General features: G+C 52.4%; 1 protein-coding gene across 2 annotated transcripts; it reads right to left on the bottom strand.

Moving 5' to 3' along the window:
• Positions 1-330: 330 nt before the first annotated feature.
• Pgpep1 (pyroglutamyl-peptidase I) lies at positions 331-9,768 on the bottom strand. 2 transcript variants are annotated; one of them, XM_036166564.1, is made up of 5 exons: positions 9,657-9,768; positions 7,709-7,761; positions 2,478-2,594; positions 1,508-1,740; positions 331-1,163 (listed from the first exon to the last, which is right to left on the bottom strand). In XM_036166564.1, the coding sequence occupies exons 1-5, from the start codon at positions 9,688-9,690 to the stop codon at positions 971-973; spliced, it is 630 nt and encodes a 209-aa protein (XP_036022457.1). In that variant the 5' UTR covers positions 9,691-9,768; the 3' UTR covers positions 331-970. The 2 variants fall into 2 exon arrangements, with proteins under 2 accessions (XP_036022457.1, XP_036022458.1); XM_036166565.1 differs by lacking the exon at positions 9,657-9,768 and adding an exon at positions 9,174-9,214.
• Positions 9,769-20,183: the final 10,415 nt, after the last annotated feature.

Genomic DNA, 20,183 nt, shown 5'->3' with positions numbered 1-20,183 from the left:
TCACTAGATGTCCCTGTGGCTGGTACAACATGCAGGGACAAGCCTGGGCAGAGCAGCCTCTGGTCCCAGGCCCCGAAGAGGACACTGGAAGCTATCTATCTCAAGTAGAGAAAACCCACAGATGCTGGGTGATGGCTCAGCTACCGTCAGTTCCGGTCCGGGGTGGGACCTCTGTAGTGCCCAAATGCTTGTCCTCCTGGCACTTATGAAGCTGAGGCAGGAGGATCAGGAGTTTAAATGAGACCATCCTAGATTACATAGTAAGTTCAAATGGCCAGCCTGGGCTACCTTAGACCTTGACTCAAAAAAAAAAAAAAAAAAAGACAACAAGCATGTTCTAAAAACCCATAAAGAAAACAAGAAAGGAAAGGTCACGGCAGGACCAGGGCTGCCCAGGGAAGGGCCAGGCCCTTGGTGGCAACAGCAGCCTGCTCTTCTGAGCAAAGGGGACCCACTACAGGGACCCAAAGTGTGATGGCATTTCAGGGCAGGGGGCAAAAGAGGCTCCCCTCCAGGGGAGAGAGAAGACACCTGAGGGCTAAGCCTGAAGTTTTAGCACTGGGAATATAAGTTACTCCGTTCCCTAATCTAGCACTGGGGAGGGGGAGGAGGTGCAGAAAAGGCAGCCATGTTCCAGGTGGCTTTGCCAGGGACTGTCCAGGGTACAGGGACTCGGATTAGAGCAACTCCTTTATGACACTTTGCGAGACCCTGGCCAGAGAGAAGGCTCTGACTCCATCCACGGCCTGAAAAAGCCAAGTGTGCTGGGGTCAGGCAGTGGCATGGCCACCCGCCTGTGGCTATGTCGCCCGCCCGGCCTCAGCCTCCGGGCACAGCAGCTGTGTCTCCACAGGACGAAATCCAGACAGAGCTCTCTGCGTCCACCCGCCTGTGGTCCACCAAGAAGAGGAGCAGATGTGAGTCAGGCCCAGCTCTGTCTCCTCTCTCAGCACCCGGGTGTGGACGGCAGTCAGTGCTGGTGGCAACAGCTGATGTCCCCCTCTACCTGCTCCAGGACACCCAGCATCTCCTCGATGATGGCCCGTAGCGCTCGGCCTAGCTGGTCGGCATTGTAAGGCTTGCCCAGTGGGGGCACGTGGACGAAAGCTGACCGGCCGCGGCCCTGGTAGAGCGAGGTGTAATAAGTGAAGTCGCAGAGGTATCTGAGTCAGGGGAGGAGGAGACACAAGTTATAGAGTCCGTTCCAGGCAAGCCTGTGGGGGTGGGGGGGGGGATGGGGGTGGAGAACCTAGGGGCTAGAGGAATTTTGGGGACTCTGGCAGACTTTTCTCCATTTTCTAAAAATTTTATTTTGCTGGGCATGATGGAGCCTGCCTTTAATCCCAGTACTCAGGAGGCAGAACAGGTGGGTCTCTTGAGTTTAGGCCAGCCTGGGCTACAGAAACAGTTTCAGGCCAGAAACTAAGGTGGAGTTAGCAGGAGGACACCTGCTGTTCAGCCTCTAGGACCCCACCCGCCACCGGCCCCTGAGTGCCCAGAAGCCCACCTGCCAGCATCCTGGGAGATGGTGACAGACACATCCAGCCCCAGCATGGTCACCCTCTTGCACACAGCATCCATGTCGATGATGGAGTCGATGCTCTCGGGGCCATCCTCCACACAGCACTGTGAGCCGGGGCAGAAGCGGCAATTATCCAGTCCCTTGTAGCCCTTGTTGTGTCCACATTTCTCCAGCGTCACTGTGGTGGCCATGCCCGACACTCCAACATGCACCACAAGCTGAGGACAGAGGGGCAGGGCTTAACGGGAGCAGACACCCACCCACACAGGCATAAAAGCGTGTAAGTCTTTTTGTTGTTGCTATAAAATGATTATATATAGTTTGTTTGGGGTTTTTTAATTTTTTTTTCATGTCAGGGTTTATCTGTGTAGCACAGGCTGACCTGGAACTCACTCTGTAGACCAGGCTGGCCCCAAACTCACAGAGATCCGCCTGGCTCTGCCTCCCGAGTGCTGGGATTAAAGGTGTGCGCCACCACCACCTGGCAAATTATGTAGCTGTTTAAAAAGCCCAGTGGGCCGGGCGGCGGCAGTGGCAGCGGCGGCGCACGCCTTTAATCCCAGCACTCGGGAGGCAGAGCCAGGCGGATCTCTGTGAGTTCGAGGCCAGCCTGGTCTACAGAGTGAGTTCCAGGAAAGGTGCAAAGCTACAGAGAGAAACACTGTCTGAAAAAAAAAAAAGAAAAGAATGGCCTCACAGGCTCATGTATTTGAGAGCTTTGTCACCAAGGCATGGAACTGTTTGGAAAGGTTTAGAAGGTATAGTCTCGATGGGGGAAGTGTGTCCCGAGGGTGGGCTCTGCCCCATGATGACTGTGGACTAACCCTCTGGAACTGTGAGCTCACTCCAGTTGCAGCCCGGCATTTATGACCTGCCTGGTCGTGATGCCTCCTCACAGGACTGAGCAAGGACTGGGGAGCACAGATCTCCTCAGGTACCCCTGTGAACTGCTCACCTGGGGGCTGTGTTTCTCCCACAGCGCAGGGATGAGCCTTTGCACAGTCTGGTATTCCACAGGGATTTCATACACATGCAGGTCCACGCTGTCCCCAAGGCCCAGCTTCTCCAGTTCCTGGGAGAGAAGACACCGTGTGAGGATGGGCATGCTGCAAGGGCACGTCCTGTCTTTAGACGCCAGAAAGCTCCGCTGGTTGTGGTGCACACCTGTCAGCCCAGCACTTGGGAGATGGAGGCAGAGCCAGGAATTCAAGGTCATCCTCACCTACACAGAAAAACTGAAGGCAGCCTGGGCTCCATGAGACCCTGCTCCTCCTCCTCAAAAAAAAAAAAAAAAAAAAAAAAAAAAGGTATTAATTACACCCAACCTACTGAACACTCCAGTCCAGCAGTATCTCCCTTGGGACCGCGACCAATGCAGGGCTGGCCGCCCGGGTAATGCCAGACTGCTGGAGTCCTGGGTCTTCAGGAAAGATCAGGGAGTTCACGCAGAGCTGGAGAAAGACCCAGATTACTCTATTTCTGCAGTTGTAACGAAACACTGGGGCCAGGGGCTTTATAAAAAAAGAGATGTTACTGTCATTTTACTGAGGACTGCTTTAACACTAGAGAGGCTGAGGCAGGAGGATTGCTGCTAGATTAAGGCCAGCCTCCTTCTCTACATAATGAATTCCAGGCCAGCCAGGGCTACATCATGAGACTCGGTCTCACACAACGAGAAACTAAAGAAAAAAGGTTTGGAGCTGCAGTTCAGCTGTTAGTACTGGCAGCTCAGTTGGTACAGTGCTTGTGACTCAGTAGAATGCTCAAGTAGCATGCGGGCGGGTGAGCGGGAGAAGGCCAGGACCCCAGCACAGGTGTGATGGTGCACACCTGCCATCCCAAACACACGGAGGGTGGAGGCAGGGGGATCAGGAGTTCAAGGAGACCTGTCTCTGCAAATACCCAAAACTCAAACAAAAAGCACGGAAGAATTACAAACCCAAGGGACAGAGCAGGGAACGTGCGCCACCTGCTGGGTTCACATCAGGGGAGGGGCAGAGGGCACGCTGTCGCCATGGCAACTGTATTTGATGGACTTTTGAACTTCACCAGCTAACAAAATAGAAAAGCAAAATAAACCACCCCCAGCGGAGCAAGTGGTGTGTCTGGCACTCAGAGGCTAAGGCAAGAGGATCGCAGTGAGTTCCAGAAATATCTAGGCGATGGTGAGATCTTGTTTCAAAAATTAAGACAATGGCAGCAGAGGGCTTAGAGGGTAAGAGGCCTTGCTTACTGCTCTTCCAGTGGACCTGAGGTCAGCACCTTGCACACACATCAGGTGGCTCACATCTGCAAGGGATCCCAGGCCTCAGGCATCTGTAGTTCCTTGCACTCATGTACACATGCCACCCCTAACAGGCATGTGCACACATGCATAACTAAAATAAACCTAATTTAAAAATCAAAACAAAAGACAGGCCTGGTGTCACCTGCCTGTCAGCCCCGAGCCCGCACTAGGGAGGTAGAGGCAGGAGGATCAGGACTTCAAGGCCAGCCTGGGCTACATGAGACCCTGACTCAAAAAAAAAAAAAAGAAAAAGAAAAAGAAAACAAAAAACAAAAAAGGCAGATGTGGTGGCACACACATTAATCCCAGCACTCGGAGGTAGAGGCAGGAGAATCTCTATGAGTTCGAGGCCAGCCTGGTCTACAGAGTGAGACTGTCTCAAAAAAAGCAACAAAACAAAACATCGAAACGATGCCCCAGCCCTTCCCGTGCTCGCCTCCAAGCCTCGCGATGGACGCTGCAGCCACTCATGCTTTATCTGAGTCAGGTGTAAACCTGTATTTCAGAAAGGGAGGAAGCTGGACTGGAGAGATGGCTCAGCGGTTAAGAGCACTGGCTGTTTTTCCAGAGGTCCCAGGTTCAAATCCCAACAACCACATGGTGGCTCACAACTGTCTGTAGCTCCAGTTCCAGGGCATCTGACACCCTCACACCAATGCACAAAAAATAAAGTTAAGTTATTATTTTTTTTAAAGAAGAAAGAAAAGAAAAACAGGAAGTGAAACCAGGTTCAGGCACCAAGAGAAAAAGCCTACACCATTCACCAACGTCACAACTCTTCTGCTTCAAGACGTCACTCAGGCCAGGACCCCACCCAAGGGCACGCACACCACACCACACCCGCACTGGGGACTACAGTACTGCAGGTTCTGAAGCCTGCTGTTCTGGCACACACCCATCATGCCTACACTGGAGACTGAGATAGGACAGGGTGGGGGCAGCCTGGGCTACAGAACGACACTGTCTCAAAAAAAAGGTTAAATTTTATGTTAGGAAGCAGCTGTTTTTGTCTCTAGACAGGCTGTCACTATGCCCCATGCTCTCCTGGGCCTCCTAACCCCTGCTCTGCCTACCTAGTACTGGAGTGGTAGCTGTGTGCCACCACGCCCGGGCGACTTCACTCTGACCTGCCTTATCTCTGGAGAGCTTCCTGGAGACAGATCCAGACAGCACTGTGGCCTCAAGTCTGTCAACACAGCTATGAATGGCTGTCCCGGCCTCCGGAGCCTCCTCATGCTGTCCTCACAGGTTCCACACTGTTCCCAACGGCAGCCTCACTAAACGTGTGAAAGAAACCCAGAGCACAGAATGGACAGAAGAGTACAGGGCTGTACCTTTATGATGGTACCTGCTTGTCAGCTTGTCACCTCAGCCCTTGCAATGCTGAGGCCTAGAAGTCAGGAGTTCAAGGTCAGCCTTGGCTGGGAGTGAGTTTGAGGCTAGCCTGGGTTACTTGAGACCCTGTCTCAAAAAACAAACAAAATGCCTTTAATCCCAGCACTTAGGAGGCAGAGGCAGGAGGAATCTCTGTGAGTTCAAGGCCAGCCTGGTCCACAGAGTGAGATCCAGGACAGCCAGAGCTACATAGAGAACCCTGTCTCAAAAAACAGATTAAAGAAAACACACACACTCACAGACACACACACACACATCAATAGCTGGTGTTTGGCTACACACTTGTCCTCAGTTCCTTCCCAGCCCCTCGGGTGGCAGGGATATGTGGCCAGGATGAGCAGTTTGTAGCAGAGGGCTTCACCCAGAAAATTTGTGGGTACAAGCGAGTGTTTAATGTCCCCATGAAGGCCATGAGTGTCCACCGGGAGACGCAGCCCCTTTGGCACTGACAGGCTTTTTCCGGAGACTCTGGCTTGACAAGGGACAGTGTGATGAGGACCAGTCACAGCCATGTCACTCTTCACCTGTCTGCCCTTTGCCCCTGACGCCTGGTTCCTGGGAAGAGGGCCGTGAATCCCAAACCCCCTCACTGCATCCTGGCTCAGTGCTCAGCACCCCGGAAAGAAGGGCGCAGCACTGTCCCCAATCATCTACCTAAAAAGACTCAAAAGTCACAAAATTGGGCAGGGCTGCAGGCCGCCTCTGACGAGTCCCTTGACCCCACACAGAGCCCCCTTTGTTTGCTGGTGCTATTCCTTGGAGGGTCTGTCTAGACTCATGGTGGCAGCAATCGTCTCTGGATGTCACCGAGGCCAGCTCAGGGACAGGCTTCGCACGAGCAAACCGAGGCTTCCTGGCCCTTGACATCCACCTGAGTCTCCCATGAAGAGACCTGGGGGTAGGGAATGAAGAGAGCTGGGACTGAGGTGCCCTCTGTGATCCCCACATTTGGGAAACTGAGGCAGGAGAATCACATTGAGTTTGAGGCTAGCCAAGACTGCAGAGTGAGGTCCTGTCTGAAAACCGACTGATGAATCAGTCAGTCAAAAGAGCCAGGCACAGTGGAGCACACCTGTCATCATCCCAGCACTGGGAGGGTGAGGCAGGAGGATGAGCTCGAAGCTAGCTAGAGTGAGACCCTGTCTCAAAACTTAAAAAAAAAAAAAGAGGGGGGCATGGGGACAGTATGGTCTGGCTCAACAGGTAACATAGCTTGTGGCCATGCCTGGTAACCCAGGTTCAATCCTGAGGACACACACAGTGCCCTCTGACCTCCCATGTGGGCTTTTCTATGCACACAATAGATAAATGCATAAATAAATGACATTTTTTAAAGGGATAAGATGAGAAACAGTCTGAGTTTCTGTACAAAACGGAGGTTCCCCTGGAAGCCCCAAAGCTCTAAGGGAATTCCCAAAGATTGTTGAATTGATTTCTTCTCTATTTACATGCAGATGGTGGTGTCTGGGGCCCAGGAATCCAGACACTGGCTTTGTGTCCACTCAGCCCGTGAAGTCTCCTGTCTGCAACTCACACAAAGCCAGACACACAAGTCTTCAGAGACACACTGGACCTTTTTGTTTGGGGCTCTGGGGAGCGGGTGTGCAAGCAGGGGCCCCGGCCACACTCCCATCTGCAAGGTCCTGGGGACCCTGGAGTCTTCCATCCGGCTTGCAGAGTGCAGGTGGGAAGAAAAGGGAGCTACGGAGACTTGAGGTGGGGAGGGTGACACGCTGGTGGCAGGGGACGTGGGAGTCTTGGGTGGGAAGAGGGAATCTTAAATCACACAGCTAATGGGCTAAAATTAATCCGGGTCCGGCTGCCGTCTCTGCCAGCTGATTTATCTAAGAACCAAACGTCTGTCTCCCCCCACTCAATTGTTCCCTAGCTGCCCGTCTGAAAGTACCATCTGGCAAGGAGACACAGGTTAGTGGAGTCACTCCTTGGATCGGGCTCTGGGAAGAGACACCCTCCTGAGGCTCCCAGGGCAGAAGCTGAGGGTCAGCGCCCTCCTTCCTAAGAGGCTAAGCCCTCGCCCAATGCGCCCATCTGCTCTCCAGCCTTGGCAGCATGGGCTGGGGCACACAGGCCTTTCTCAAGGTGGTTTCATTTGTTTTTTACCCAGGGTTTCTCTGTGTGGCTCTGGCTGTTCTAGAACTCACTCTGTAGACCAGGCTGGCCTCGAACTCAGAGATCTGCTTGCCTCTGCCTCCTGAGGACTGGGATTAAAGGGCTGTGCCACAGCACCAGGCCGATGGAAAAACTTTTCAGCCAGGCATGGCTCTAGTACTCAAGAGGCTGAGGCAGGAGGATCAAGAGTTTGAAGTTAGCCTGGGCTATACAATTACAACTATGCTAAAAATACAAAACAAAACAACAAAAAGTGAAGCAAGGACTCCACAGACAAGCTGGACTGGCTGGAATCTGAGATGTTCAAAACTATATTTAAACACATGGAAAGATACTTCGCTCTGGGCTTGGTTTCTCCCCCAGTTCATAGTTACCTGGACAGCGATCCAGCTGGCGTTCACAGTGTGCTCCCCAAAAGGGCCAAACCCTGAAAACAGGAAAAGAGACATTACTCTCTCTTCCCACCTCAGCGTTCTGAAGTCTCCCCCACCCCTACAGTCCCACACTAGGCTATTTCCCCACCCTTCCCAGTCCGGCCCAGCTATGGATTCCAGACTGATATCCTTTGACCTCCACCTGCCGAGTGGTAGGATGACAGGCTGCCAAGCCTGGGTCCCTTGTCCCGGTTAGGACGCCCACCTGGTGGTAGAACCCATAGGAAGCGGACCTCTCTGGTCCTTACTTCCTTCTCCAGCCAGGGCGTAAACTATGGTTATTCTATGTGTTGCTGTCTTCCAACTCTGGGACCCGGGACCGTGGGCTGCCATGAGTACCCACTGAGGATTAGCTCACAGGGCGGGGCAGGGGTGGGTATGTCCAGACCACCTGGACACCCGACTACTCCTGGTCACTTCGCCCTCCAGGCCCTACTGCTGACCAAGATAGACTGCTGAGGCATTGTGCCATTTGGTTTCTTTCCCTCTGAAGACAGGATTGAAGCACAGAGAGGAAGCAGACTTGCTGAGGGTACACAGCAAGAGAGTGAAAAGGCTGGGGTTCAAAGCTATCCTTGGTAGGCTGGTCTTCCCTGTTCTAGTCACAGTGAGAAAACAAAAAGGAAACCAAGCCAACCTGGCCAGCTCCTGGCTCTGGGTGCTGAGGCCAGCCCAGGCGACATGAGACCCTGTTTCAAAATAAATACAGCCAGGAAAATACCTCGGCCAGTAAAATGTTTGTTACCCAAGGACCTGAGTTCACAAGGGCATGTGGTGACACACGTGTACTCCCAGGCCCAGGAGAGTAGACAGGCAGATCCTCAGGGTTCAATGACCAATCTAGCCTGACTGGCAGGCTTTAGAGCAGTACTTCTCAACCTCCTAACCTTCCACCTTTTAATACAGCTCCTCATGTTGTGGTGACCCACAACCAATTATGTTGTTCCAACTTATTAACTGTAATTTTGCTACTATTTGGGATCGTAATGTAAATATCGGAAAGGGTTGTTTGACCCCCCAAAACACCTTCAAAGAACCTGGGTTAGTGTAAGGGTCCCACCTGCTGCCAATGTTAAGAAATGGCCACCATACCTCAGGACAGCAGGTAGAGGCCACGTCTTGGGGGCACACACTGCTGATCTCAGCATTTGTGAGGCCAAACAATCACCCTGAGTTTGTAGCCAGCCTGGATCACAGAGTTCCAGGTCGGAGGGACAGAGAGATAGAATGACTCTCAATAAACCAGCAAAAACCACCCGCCCCCATGCTCTAAGGGATAGGGGCGCAGGTCCTCACACCTGCCCAGCAGGGGGGCAGCCTGCTCCAGACTCAGCCTTCCTCAGCTACAAAACACCTGTAGGAGTTTTCCCAGCTCCTGCCTGTGGCCTCTCCGGCAGAGGTTTACCTGAGTGCCCTCCTCCGGGGCCGGCGGAGTTGACTCCACCAAGTGGCCCCAGGCTGAGTCTCAGGAAATAAGTACAGTTAGCTTCCGGGGTGTTGGTGACAGCAGGAGCTGGGCTCAGGAGTCCCTGGGTCATTCTGGGGTCAGGGTGACGCAGGCCCTCCGCCTGCTCCAGTCCGGGCTGCAGGCCCCCAGCAATGCAGGGCTCTGAGTGGACCCTGTGTCACCCGGACTTTTCCTGGCCGTAAACCCGCCTTTGTCCCCGGGAGTCAGGGGGTGGGGACAAGCCGGAGCTCGGGAGGTGCGGGGAGGGCTGCAGCGCGCGACCTCTCTGCTCCCGTCCCCACGCGCCCCGAACTCCGGGCCGCAGGACCTCGGACTTTTCAGGTCACCAGGGCCGAACGGTGCTGTCGCGGGAGGCGACAACTGCAAAGTTGTGGCAGCCGCGAGCACCTGCCCCGCCGCCCCGGGCCCGGCCTCACCTACCGGTCACCACCACCGCCTTCCGCGGCTGCTCCATGGCGGGACACGCTCACTGGGACCGCGGCGGCGGAGACTGGAGCGGACCCGGACCTCCAGCGAGCCCCGCCCGGCCCCGGCCCCGGCCCCGCCCCCGAACGCTGGGCTTGCGCGGCCACGCCCCGGCCACGCCCCCGAGCCGCTGTGCGCGCCCCTGCGCGTGCCCGCGGCTCCGCCGAGCCCCGAGCGCACGACTGCGACCTTGACCAAGCGGGGGCCAAGCCGTTTCCCAGGCCACGCCCCTTAGAAGCCGCACCCCTCTCTAGCCCCGCCCCGAGCCTCCCAAAGCCCCTTGGCCAATGTCCACGTCCCCACCTCCGACCCGGCTATCCCTGGCTCAGGCCGCACCCTCCAGAACTTCTCCCTGAACTCTAGACTCCGCCCCGTCCCCGCTAGACTCCACCCGGCCCCCATCTAGGCCCCGCCCCAGCGTAGCCCTGCCCTGCCGCTCGCCCCGCCCCTAGCCTGGCCACGCCCGTTATCATCCAGGACGCTCCCCTGCTTGCTCTTGAGCCAGCTCTGCTCCAAGGCCAGCCTCCAATGTTTAAGGGGGCAACAGGAGTGTGCCCCTCTTCACCCTTCCCAGCCTCAGTTTCCCTTCCTGTAAGAAGGTACGTTTACTTCATAGGTTGTAGCCTCGTACCAGCTGGGCAGGCTGATCATGTATTTATCATCATGCATTAAGCGCGGACTGTATACCTACGGGCTGTATACCTACAGCTCAGAACGGTCTGGACCTGGGACACCGGGAAACCCTTTGATTCTGTTCATCACAACTGACAAACAAGGACACTGAGGCACGGATCAGAGCTCTTGGCTGAGGCTGAAGGGACACAGAGGGGTCTCCAGCATGAGGCTGAGGGAGGGGCGCAGGAGGAAGGGAAAACCCACCCAGGACTTTTGTTCACTGCCAAGGCAGCTAATTGGCCCAGGACTGCTACTTCCTCTGTATGGCTCCTCGGTGCACGCCACCCCAGCCGCACACCTGGCTGTTCACAGTCTAGACTTCCTCCTCCTGGGGCCTTCTCCAACTGTCACCTCCACTAAAGGAAGCTTCCTTCTCACCCCCTGCGGCAGGGTCCTGTGCTGTTGTTCCCTTTGGGGAGGGGGCCAAGTAGGCGCAGAGTCAAGGACACGGACTCCGGGGGGAATGTGGAAACAACCAGCTCAGTTTATGCCGGCAGAGGCAAGGCTCATATACCCTCCACCCGCCCTGGGGGACGTCTGATGAGTATGTATTGGTGAAATTATTAAGGCCACTCCACGTAGTTAAAAGGGAGGTTTATTTTTGGGGTAACTTACAAATGAAGGGGTAGGTTGTAGGGTCTGGCAAAGGTATAGCACAGTCCGGCGGTGTTCTCTGGAGAACTCTGCTCGGTCTACCTCCTGCGTCCAGCGTCCCGGGAACCAAGAGCACGACCTCCTCCTGCTCCTCGGTCTTCCGCTCCCTCCTCTGCCCCGCCTTGTGGGCGTGATCATTACTGAAGCCTCAATGGGGGTTGGAACTTCCAGGCCAATGCTGGGATGGCTACCCACTACAAGTATGCATCTCCCGGTGTGACAAGCTGCCTCTCACTGGTCCAGGCCATCTCTGATCATGTCTCAGCTGCTGCTGCCAAGGCCCTTAGGTAGACCCACGTTGGCTCTCAGAAAGTGTCTTACTGCTGGTTTGGGCCGGCTGGCCCTCAAGCCTGTTAGGGATGAGTCATCCACAACCCCCAACCCAGACTCTCCCCTGCCTGTCGCCTCCTGCCTCTATTGTGTGCCCACCCATTCTCTCCCAGAAGCCCGATTTTGCTGGTTTCTTTTTTTAAATCCTATTTGTTACTGTGGTGTATTCATTCCATCTGCTTCACAGGGTAGCCTTGCTTGCTCGGAGCTCCTGTCGGAGGGTAGTTTGACCACACCACCACAGGGCACACGGGACATCCCTGCCAGCCTGGATCGCTATTGTGATTTCTGTAAAAACACCCATAAAAAGAGAACAGAGTCCCGTGGCGTTGTCCCCAGAGGCAAGGCTGGGCCTTGGACTGAGTGACAAGCAGTTGTTAATGTTCTGATCCCGCTCCGTGGGGCCGCCCTGCGTCCCGATGTAGAAGCCTCTTCTAGAGGAAAAACTCCGACCCTTTCTCTCACCCTTCAGCTTTTCCTCCCACGAGGTGTGCACCCTCCTCTCTCTCTCCCTTTCCTCTCTCTTCCCCCTCTCCCTCTCCCCCCCCCCTCTCTCTCTGCCTCTTTTATCTATTAGAATAAACTCCCCACGTGGATGCAGCGTCTGGGTTGTGCATTGCTGGCCACTGCAGCGGGCATGCACCTGCCCAGCGTGTTCCCTGCATGACCCTGCACCACCCACCATTTTTCTGGCTGGAGGACCGCGGGGAAACTCCTCACCTTATGGATTGGTAAGATTCTTCCCTTCCCTCTGGCCCTTTTCCCACAACTGAGAACTCGCCTCATTTGTTCACCATGTGTCTCGGGTCACAGCTACGTGACGGCTGTGGAGATAGCTTGTGCCCAGCCCTCACTGGCTCTCTGGACGCTGGAGGTCAGTCTCCTTTTGCTCACTGGTACCACCTGTCTTTTGGGCTCACAGCCCCTCGGCCACCACCCCTATGCGAGGGCATATGGGGGCAGCCTGTGCCCGCTGTGACGATGGTCCATTGGCTACCTTGGCTGTTATACCCCATTGTAGAAAATGCACCTACCCCCTCCCAATTCCCTCCCCGTCGCCCTCCCCTTCCCTGCTCCTCCAGCGTCCACTAAGCGATTACGTTATCACCTGTCCCTGGGTTCCTTTCCGCGACATGTAGTATTGCCCACCAGGAAAAGCTCACTCTCTGCCTGTCCCCTCTTCTAATTCTTCTCCTTGCCTGTATGTAATTCTCTCTTAAATCTTTCCCTCCTGCCGCTTTGACTATGTTGCCGAGACCTCCTGTTCAACGAGAGGGACTTAGGTGCGCAGCCCTGCCCCCCCCCCCCCCAGTCCACGAACTACCCACACAAATATCTGGTCACCTGACGGTATTTCGGCCTTCCCGCCACGTACAGGCCCTCCGGCAGCCCACCTTCTTGCTGCCCAGTGACCGACCCGCTGCTCCGCCATCGCTTGGAGCCCCACCTCCCTCCTGGGCAGTGGCAGCCTGCCTTTCCTCTGCTGCTGCTGGGGCCTGGGAGATGGCCACATTAACTTCTTTCTGCCTGACCTTTTTGTTTTGTCTTGTTTCGTTTTGTTTTTGTTTTTCGAGACAGGGTTTCTCTGTGTAGCTTTGCGCCTTTCCTGGAGCTCGCTTGGTAGCCCAGGCTGGCCTCGAACTCACGGAGATCCACCTGGCTCTGCCTCCCAAGTGCTGGGATTACAGGTGTGCGCCACTACCGCCCGGCATGCCTGACTTTTAAACGCTTCAATTTATCTGTTCCTTATCTGCTCAATTTATTTTGGGACAAAAACAAAAACAAAAACAAACAAACAAAAAAACAAAACAAAACAGAAGAAAAACCTGTTGTGGATATCGCTCTGTGTAAATAAAGTTCTGATTGGCCAGTGGCCAGGCAGGAAGTATAGGTGGGACAAGAGAGAAGAGAATTCTGGGAAGTAGAAGGCTGGGGAGAGACACCGCCAGCCGCCGCCATGAGAAGCAACATGTAAAGACACTGGTAAGCCACAAGCCATGTGGCAAAGTATAGATTAATATAGAAATGGGTTAATTTAAGATAAAAGAAGTAGATAACAAGCAGCCTGCCACGGCCATACAGTTTGTAAACAATGTAAGTTTCTGTGTGCTTTCTTGGTTGGGTCTGAGCGATTGTGGGACTGGCGGGTAAGAGAGATTTGTCCTGACTGGGCCAGACAGGAAAACTCTAGCTACAAAAACCCAAACAAAAGGAACAAAAAAAACCCCCCAAAACCCATATGAACACATGGTCAGGCACCTAAATTGATAGGGGCAACCACGAGATCAGGCAGTGCCATCTTAAATAAGGGCAACTAGGGGATCAAGCCACCATTTTGGCTAAGGTCAAAACAGACAGGTCATATGACCTCACTGCCATCTTTACTAGGGGCAGCATGGGCGTGGTGGAGGTTCAGTTTCGGTCTGGGGACAGCACGTTCCTATGCCGGGACAGGTGCAGCACAGATGCTTACGATTTCAGATCTCGCCATTAATACAGTTCTGATGCTGTCTGAGTCACAAGCTCGGGATTTTAAACCTCCAGGTGTGAATCTGCTGCTGCTCTTCAGACGCGGCAGTTCAGGGTCTTCCTCGCGTCTGTTCCTGAGGAGGGCGTTTTTCTCCTGGTCTCCAATTACCAACGCTGCAGGCTGAAGGCTCCAAGTCAAGTCACAAATTTTAACTCCGTCTCCAGCCTGCATCTGTTTCAGCAGACTTCCATCTGGCTGACTGACATATCCAGGCATCGGCTACTGACTTCAGTCTGAGACATGGACCTGCAGGAGGCTGATGGTGGGCCAGTCCAGCAAATGTAATTATTTTCTCCCTCTATGATAAATTCCCCTATGATAAATACCCCATTGCCTGGGTCCTGGACACCTGCTCCCCGGCTCAACTTGAAGCAGCTCCCTGTTCCCAGGACAGGCTGGAGGGCTAGGTCAGGGGTAAAAACCATGATGACAGCTAACAATGCTTCTTCACTCCCGCCTCCGCATGCGTGACTGCGGCTCACTCTCCACTGTGCTCCATGCCAGCTTGAAGTAGCCTCGAGAATTCAGCACCCTTGTTCCTCCATTTGCTCCCATAACTCACCTCTTTTTATAATAATCAAAACAGAGAAATGTTAATATTCTGATCCTACCCCTTGGGGCTGCCTTGTGTCCTGACTAGCAGGGGACAGAGAAAAGAGAAAACTGAGAAACAGCAGCAGAGAGAGAACAGGGAGGGACACCGAGAAAGAGCGCATAGCAGAAATATCAGGGTTATAAGGGGAATAAGCAGCTGGGGCAGGGAAGCCGGTGAGCTGGACAGAGTAGCCATATGTCCCTACTGCCAACCACAGGGAAATGACTCCTTTTTGTAGAGGGGACCCAGCTTCACAGGTTCCCAAGGAATGCTGGCTTTAGTCTGACCTCCAGTCCAGGTTGAGCCCATTTCTGGACATTTGGACTGCCTTTGGCATTTGGAGAGTTTTCTATGGACCTGATACCAGAGACTGTGTGCAAGCCCAGGCTGGAGGTCCCACTGTGTGCAAGCCCAGGCTGGAGGTCCCACTGTGTGCAAGCCCAGGTTAGAGGTCCCACTGTGTGCAAGCCCAGGCTGGAGGTCCCACTGTGTGCAAGCCCAAGCTGGAGGTCCCACTGTGTGCAAGCCCAGGCTGGAGGTCCCACTGTGTGCAAGCCCAGGTTGGAGGTCCCACTGTGTGCAAGCCCAGGCTGGAGGTCCCACTGTGTGCAAGCCCAGGCTGGAGGTCCCATGAAACACAGCTGTTTGTGTTCTGGCAACCTCAGGGAAGTTCAGAAGATCAGAGCACTCACCCAGGGCCTGGGCCAACCATAGGCCACCCCAAAGCCAGGGTCATAACCCTGGGGTACTCAGAGGGCCTCCAACCAACTGTGGAACAAAACTCCCCAAGGGGCAAGTAAAGGAGAGACACCTTAATAGGGACAGTGTCCCCCAAGTGTGAGGCCCTGAGTTTGAATCCCCAGAACCTACACAAATAGCCATGTCTGGCTGTGTACAGCTGTAACACCAGCACTATGGGTGGAGACTCACTAGCCAGTCAGCCCAGACAATGGGAGTGCTCTAGGCTCAGAGAGAGCCTTTGCTTCAAAACCGATGTGGGGATCAATAGAGGAAGGCCCTATATGACCTCTTGCCTCCATGTGCACACACAAAATCACCCTACCAGGATGAGCACAAAGAGAGGGCACAAGGAGGCCCAGGGGTCCTGAGGTCTCTAGGCATTTTGCTGTGGCTGGAGCGAGAGGCATTATCCCCAGGGGCATAGCCCCTGGTACAGCTGCCATGTTCCTGTAAAGACCATAATTAAACTCAGTGGGTCACAAAGAATGAGCAAATGGAGAAAAGGAAGGAGGGGAGGAGGGAGGGAAGCCTGTCAGTCTAGAAGCGGGGGGGGGGGGGGGGGGGGAGTGGGGGTGGGGGAGTGGGGGTGGGGGCGGGGTACCTCCAGTACTCCAGTGAGGAAGGAAGCTCCTCCCCAGAATCTCGCTGTGTGCCAAGACTCTCGTCTTCAATAAGCCAAAGAGAAGAAAAAGGCTGGGCTGCAGCTTAGAGCCAAAACTATGAGACCTTGTCTCAAAGCAGCAACAACAACAATAAAAACAAATTTGTAACTGTTATATCTGATTTGGAAATCCAGATCTTGAGTGTGGGAATGAGAATGTGACCTCAAGCGACCCGCTGTCCCCATCATCTACCGACGTTGCTCTCAGGATAGACTGCCATGCCAGAGTGGGGTGGCTTGGTGACTCAGAGCCCTCTCCCGGTCTGGCATGCCACTTCCTCGGGACACTTGTGGAAGCTAGGACCACACAGAAGCATCAGGTGAGGTTTCCTGGCAGTTCCAAGACACCTGCATCTCGTTAGGGAGGGGACGGGAGCCCCATGCCCTCCGGTCAAAGTCCCCTGATGAAGCCAGTAATTGTCTTCGTCCTGGGCAGGGCCACCTGAGCCATTCTGAGCCTTTGCCTGCTGCACTAAAACCAGGTCATTTGTGCCTAGGACAGCACATTCCTGGGGCAGGGGCCAAAGGACACTGGCCTGGGGGTGGAACAGGTTTCATGTTAAGGCTCATGTGTTTTTGTTGTTGTTTTGTTTTTACTGAGACAGGATCTCATGTAGCCCAGGCTAGCCTCAAATTCATTATGGAGCTAAGGATGCCCTTGAACTTATCTTCCTGAATCTGAGGTGACAGGTGTGTATCACCATGCCCAGGGCCTGGCGTGGTCAGGATAACTCCCGTGTCAGGTCATCCCTCCCACCGTATGGAAGTAGCATGTCTGGTTCTCTCCCCTTGGACTCAAGCTGGATGACTTGTGAGCTTCTGGCAGGTCCAGCTCTCACCTTGCATCTCAGCACACAAGTGCTGGTTTACAGACGTGTGCTTCTGTATCTGGCTTTTCACACGTGCCCTGGGATTGAACTCAGGTCTTCAGACCCTCGCAGCAATCACTGTTTCCCTCTGAGCCTCTCTCCCCGCCTCTCTGCTCCCCGCCATGTACTGGTATTTGCTCCGCCCATGACCTTGAGCTGTGCGGAAGGAGGTGTGCTTCTTGCCTTGTACTTGACCTCTTAAAAGGAAAGGGAAAAGGGTCATGGGCTCAAGTGACTGCCTGCATACAGCGGCCATGCTGGGAGCCTATAAGCCGGGCAGCTCTTGTAACCGCTGCCAGAAGCACACACATTCTGCAGTGGATAGAGCACTGTGTCAGAGAGAAGGGTGCCCACGCTAGGAGCTTTTCTAGCTCTGTGCTTGCAGCAGCTGGACCAGGCCACAGTCCCCAGCCTGGTCAAAGACTACCAGCAGACTTGCTGCCAATTCCGGGACAACCTGGGCGTCCACCCTCGAGAGCACACGGTCCTGGCAGCCTGGCTCCCCTGCTGCCACCATCACCATTCTGTGGACAGCTGCCACCAGTGTTCTGCCTGCTGCCTCAGTTGTTGTGATCCCGGCAGCTCTACCCAGGTAGGCTTTGCCTGGGTGAGTGTTTGATTCCCAGCAGCCCATTCAGGGAGCCGAGTCAGCTCACACCAGACCTGTTCTGTCACCACACCTGCGATACCTGCTGGCCAAACATCTCTTCTACACCCAAAACCATCCCGAGAACTGGGACTCTGGAACACCCAGGACTGTTAGGGCCAGCTCTCAAGGATTCCATCGAGGGAAAATTACTTGATAATTTTATGCCTTAAACTGATTAATAAACAAATTAATAAAATTTTTCTTTACAAATTTTGAATGTTTTTCAAAAAATGGCAGACAATATCACCACTCAGGAATTTTAAAACCTTTTTTGTTTGTACTCTGAATGAAATCTTACAGGACATATACAACCTTCCAGGTACATATACAATGTTTGCCATAACAGCAATTAGCATAGTGATTCATATCATCTCATTGAGAAATTAATTGGCTTAATAATAACAGCAAAAAAGGGGACATTAATGGGACTGATGCGGCTTTACAAAGTGGTAATGAGAGCTTACACAGAAGGAGTCTTTCTATGGAATCTGCTAATTTACCACAAGAACTTCGGGCTTTGCAGAGTGGTAATGAGGACTTAAAAAGACAGAATCTTTCTTTCTTTTTTAGGGGGGGGGGGTTGGTTTTTCGAGACAGGGTTTCTCTGTGTAGCTTTGCGCCTTTCCTGGAACTCACTCTGTAGACCAGGCTGGCCTTGAACTCACAGAGATCCGCCTGTGTCTGCCTCCCGAGTGCTGGGATTAAAGGTGTGTGCTACCACCGCCTGGCCAGAGCAATCTTAATGCCATTCAGATAATTTCTAAGGAGGAAAGATCATTGCTAATTGATAAAATTTGAAATTATGTGTTACTAATGAACATAAAAAATTGTATGATTCCATGAAACCTCTAGAATCCTTTACAGCAGAGGAGGTTCACATACTGTAACAGGCAGCAGTTAATCGATTTCAAGCTCTGGAGGAGTCTCTCAGTAATAAACAGCAGGGCAGAGCCATACAAGCAATAACATCACCAGGTGGCTCTTAGAAAATGGCTCATCCTGTCACCATCCGTGAGAAGCCAGCAGATACACACCCTGAAGAATATATAGAATATATCTGGCAACCTATTCATATGAGGGATTTACAATACATTAAGGAGGCTGTATATGGTATACACTCAACATATGTAAAACAGATGTTAAATATGTGGTCTTCTAGAAATGGAATTATACCAGATGATTGGAACTGGCATCAGTTAATCTCAGCTATGTTAGAATATAGCAGTTACAATGGAAAGCTGGTTGAGAGAAGAAACTAAAGCCTTGAGTAGCAAGGTTAGATTAGAGGTTTTAAGACCTCCCAAGATCAAATTCTTGATGAGGGCTGCTTCACTGATACAAATGTACAAGCTACCTTTTATTAGCATACATTAATCTTTAAATTCTTGGGGGAAAAATTCCAGAACCAGGAAAACCAACTGAGCTATATACAAAGGTTTTCCAAGGATCAAAAGAACTGTTTACTGATTTTTTACAAAGACTGACCAAGGCTATAAACAAGAGAGTATAAGACCAAAAATTAAGACAAGTATTAACTCAGTCTTTGGCTTTTGATAATGCTAATACAGAATGCAAAAGAATACTTACACCTTTAAAGGTCAGGTCAGCACCTTTGGAACAATGGATTCAGCATACAAATGGTGTTGAGTCTCTTAACTACGGTCATGAGGCTTAGACAGAAGGCGTGATTTCCAAAGGTGGAAGGAGACATCAAAGTACAAAATGTTTTAACTGTGGTACACCAGGTCATATAAGAAGAAATTGCACACAGGGTGCTCCTATAAGCAATGCTTCTAGAAATAACCCATAAGCAGATCCCAACCTTCTGGATTATGTAGAAGATGTGGCAAAGGCCGACATTGGACCAGTGAATGCAGATCAACAAGAGACATATGAGACAACCCTTTACCAGCAGGAAACACCTTGGAGGGCCTCTCGCAGGCCCCCAAATCAAACATGGTCCATACATTTCCAATCACTGTAGAGAAAATTCCTCCCCAGGACAAAAACAAACAAACAAACAAAAAAACAAAACCCAGTGCCTAATATAAAAAATGATTCTGGGCTGGATGATAGAACAATTTTGATAGTTGGATTAAAAATTCAAAAAATACCAAAAATGATTATTTTGGCAGACTTCCACAAATGAACAAAGACCAAAGCTTAGAGTATGAATTAATAACATTGTCCTGGAAGGACTGGTGGACAAAGGTGGATGTGATTACAATTACACCAAAATCACGGCATCCAAATTGGCCTCTTCAAGAGGTAGTTTGAATGCATAGGGCAGAAGGATGGAGAGGAAGGGTGGAGCCATATGTGGCTAATGTAGCAGTGAATCTTTGGGGCCGAGATCTGATACAGCAGTGGAACACCCAGATTAAAAATCCTACAGTCTCAGAAGTGGAATACAGACCAATTCATGTATCTGGGAATAATATTATAAGATACTGTAAAAAAAAAATAGCCACCAACCATTCAGGCTGTACATAAACAGAAAACAACTGCTCTTGAACTCTAAGAGGTGCCAACAGCCCTACCTTTAAAATGGCTGATAAACCTGTCTGGGCTGGACAATGGCCTATGACACAAGAGAAACTACAAGCTTTAGAAAAGCTGGTTCAGGAGCAGTTAAATGCTCAACACATTGAAGAACCTGCCAGCTCTTAGAATTCCCCTGTATTTGTCAATAAAATGAAATCTGGTAAATGGAGAACGAAGACAGATCTGAGAGCTATTAATAAAGTAATTCAACCTATGGGCTCTCTACAGAATAAG

The sequence above is a fragment of the Onychomys torridus genome, chromosome 17 (assembly GCF_903995425.1).
Source record: "Onychomys torridus chromosome 17, mOncTor1.1, whole genome shotgun sequence".
NCBI classification, from domain to species: domain Eukaryota; kingdom Metazoa; phylum Chordata; class Mammalia; order Rodentia; family Cricetidae; genus Onychomys; species Onychomys torridus.
The sequence above is the reverse complement of the archived record's forward strand: the minus strand, read 5'-3'. Positions and strand labels throughout refer to the sequence as shown.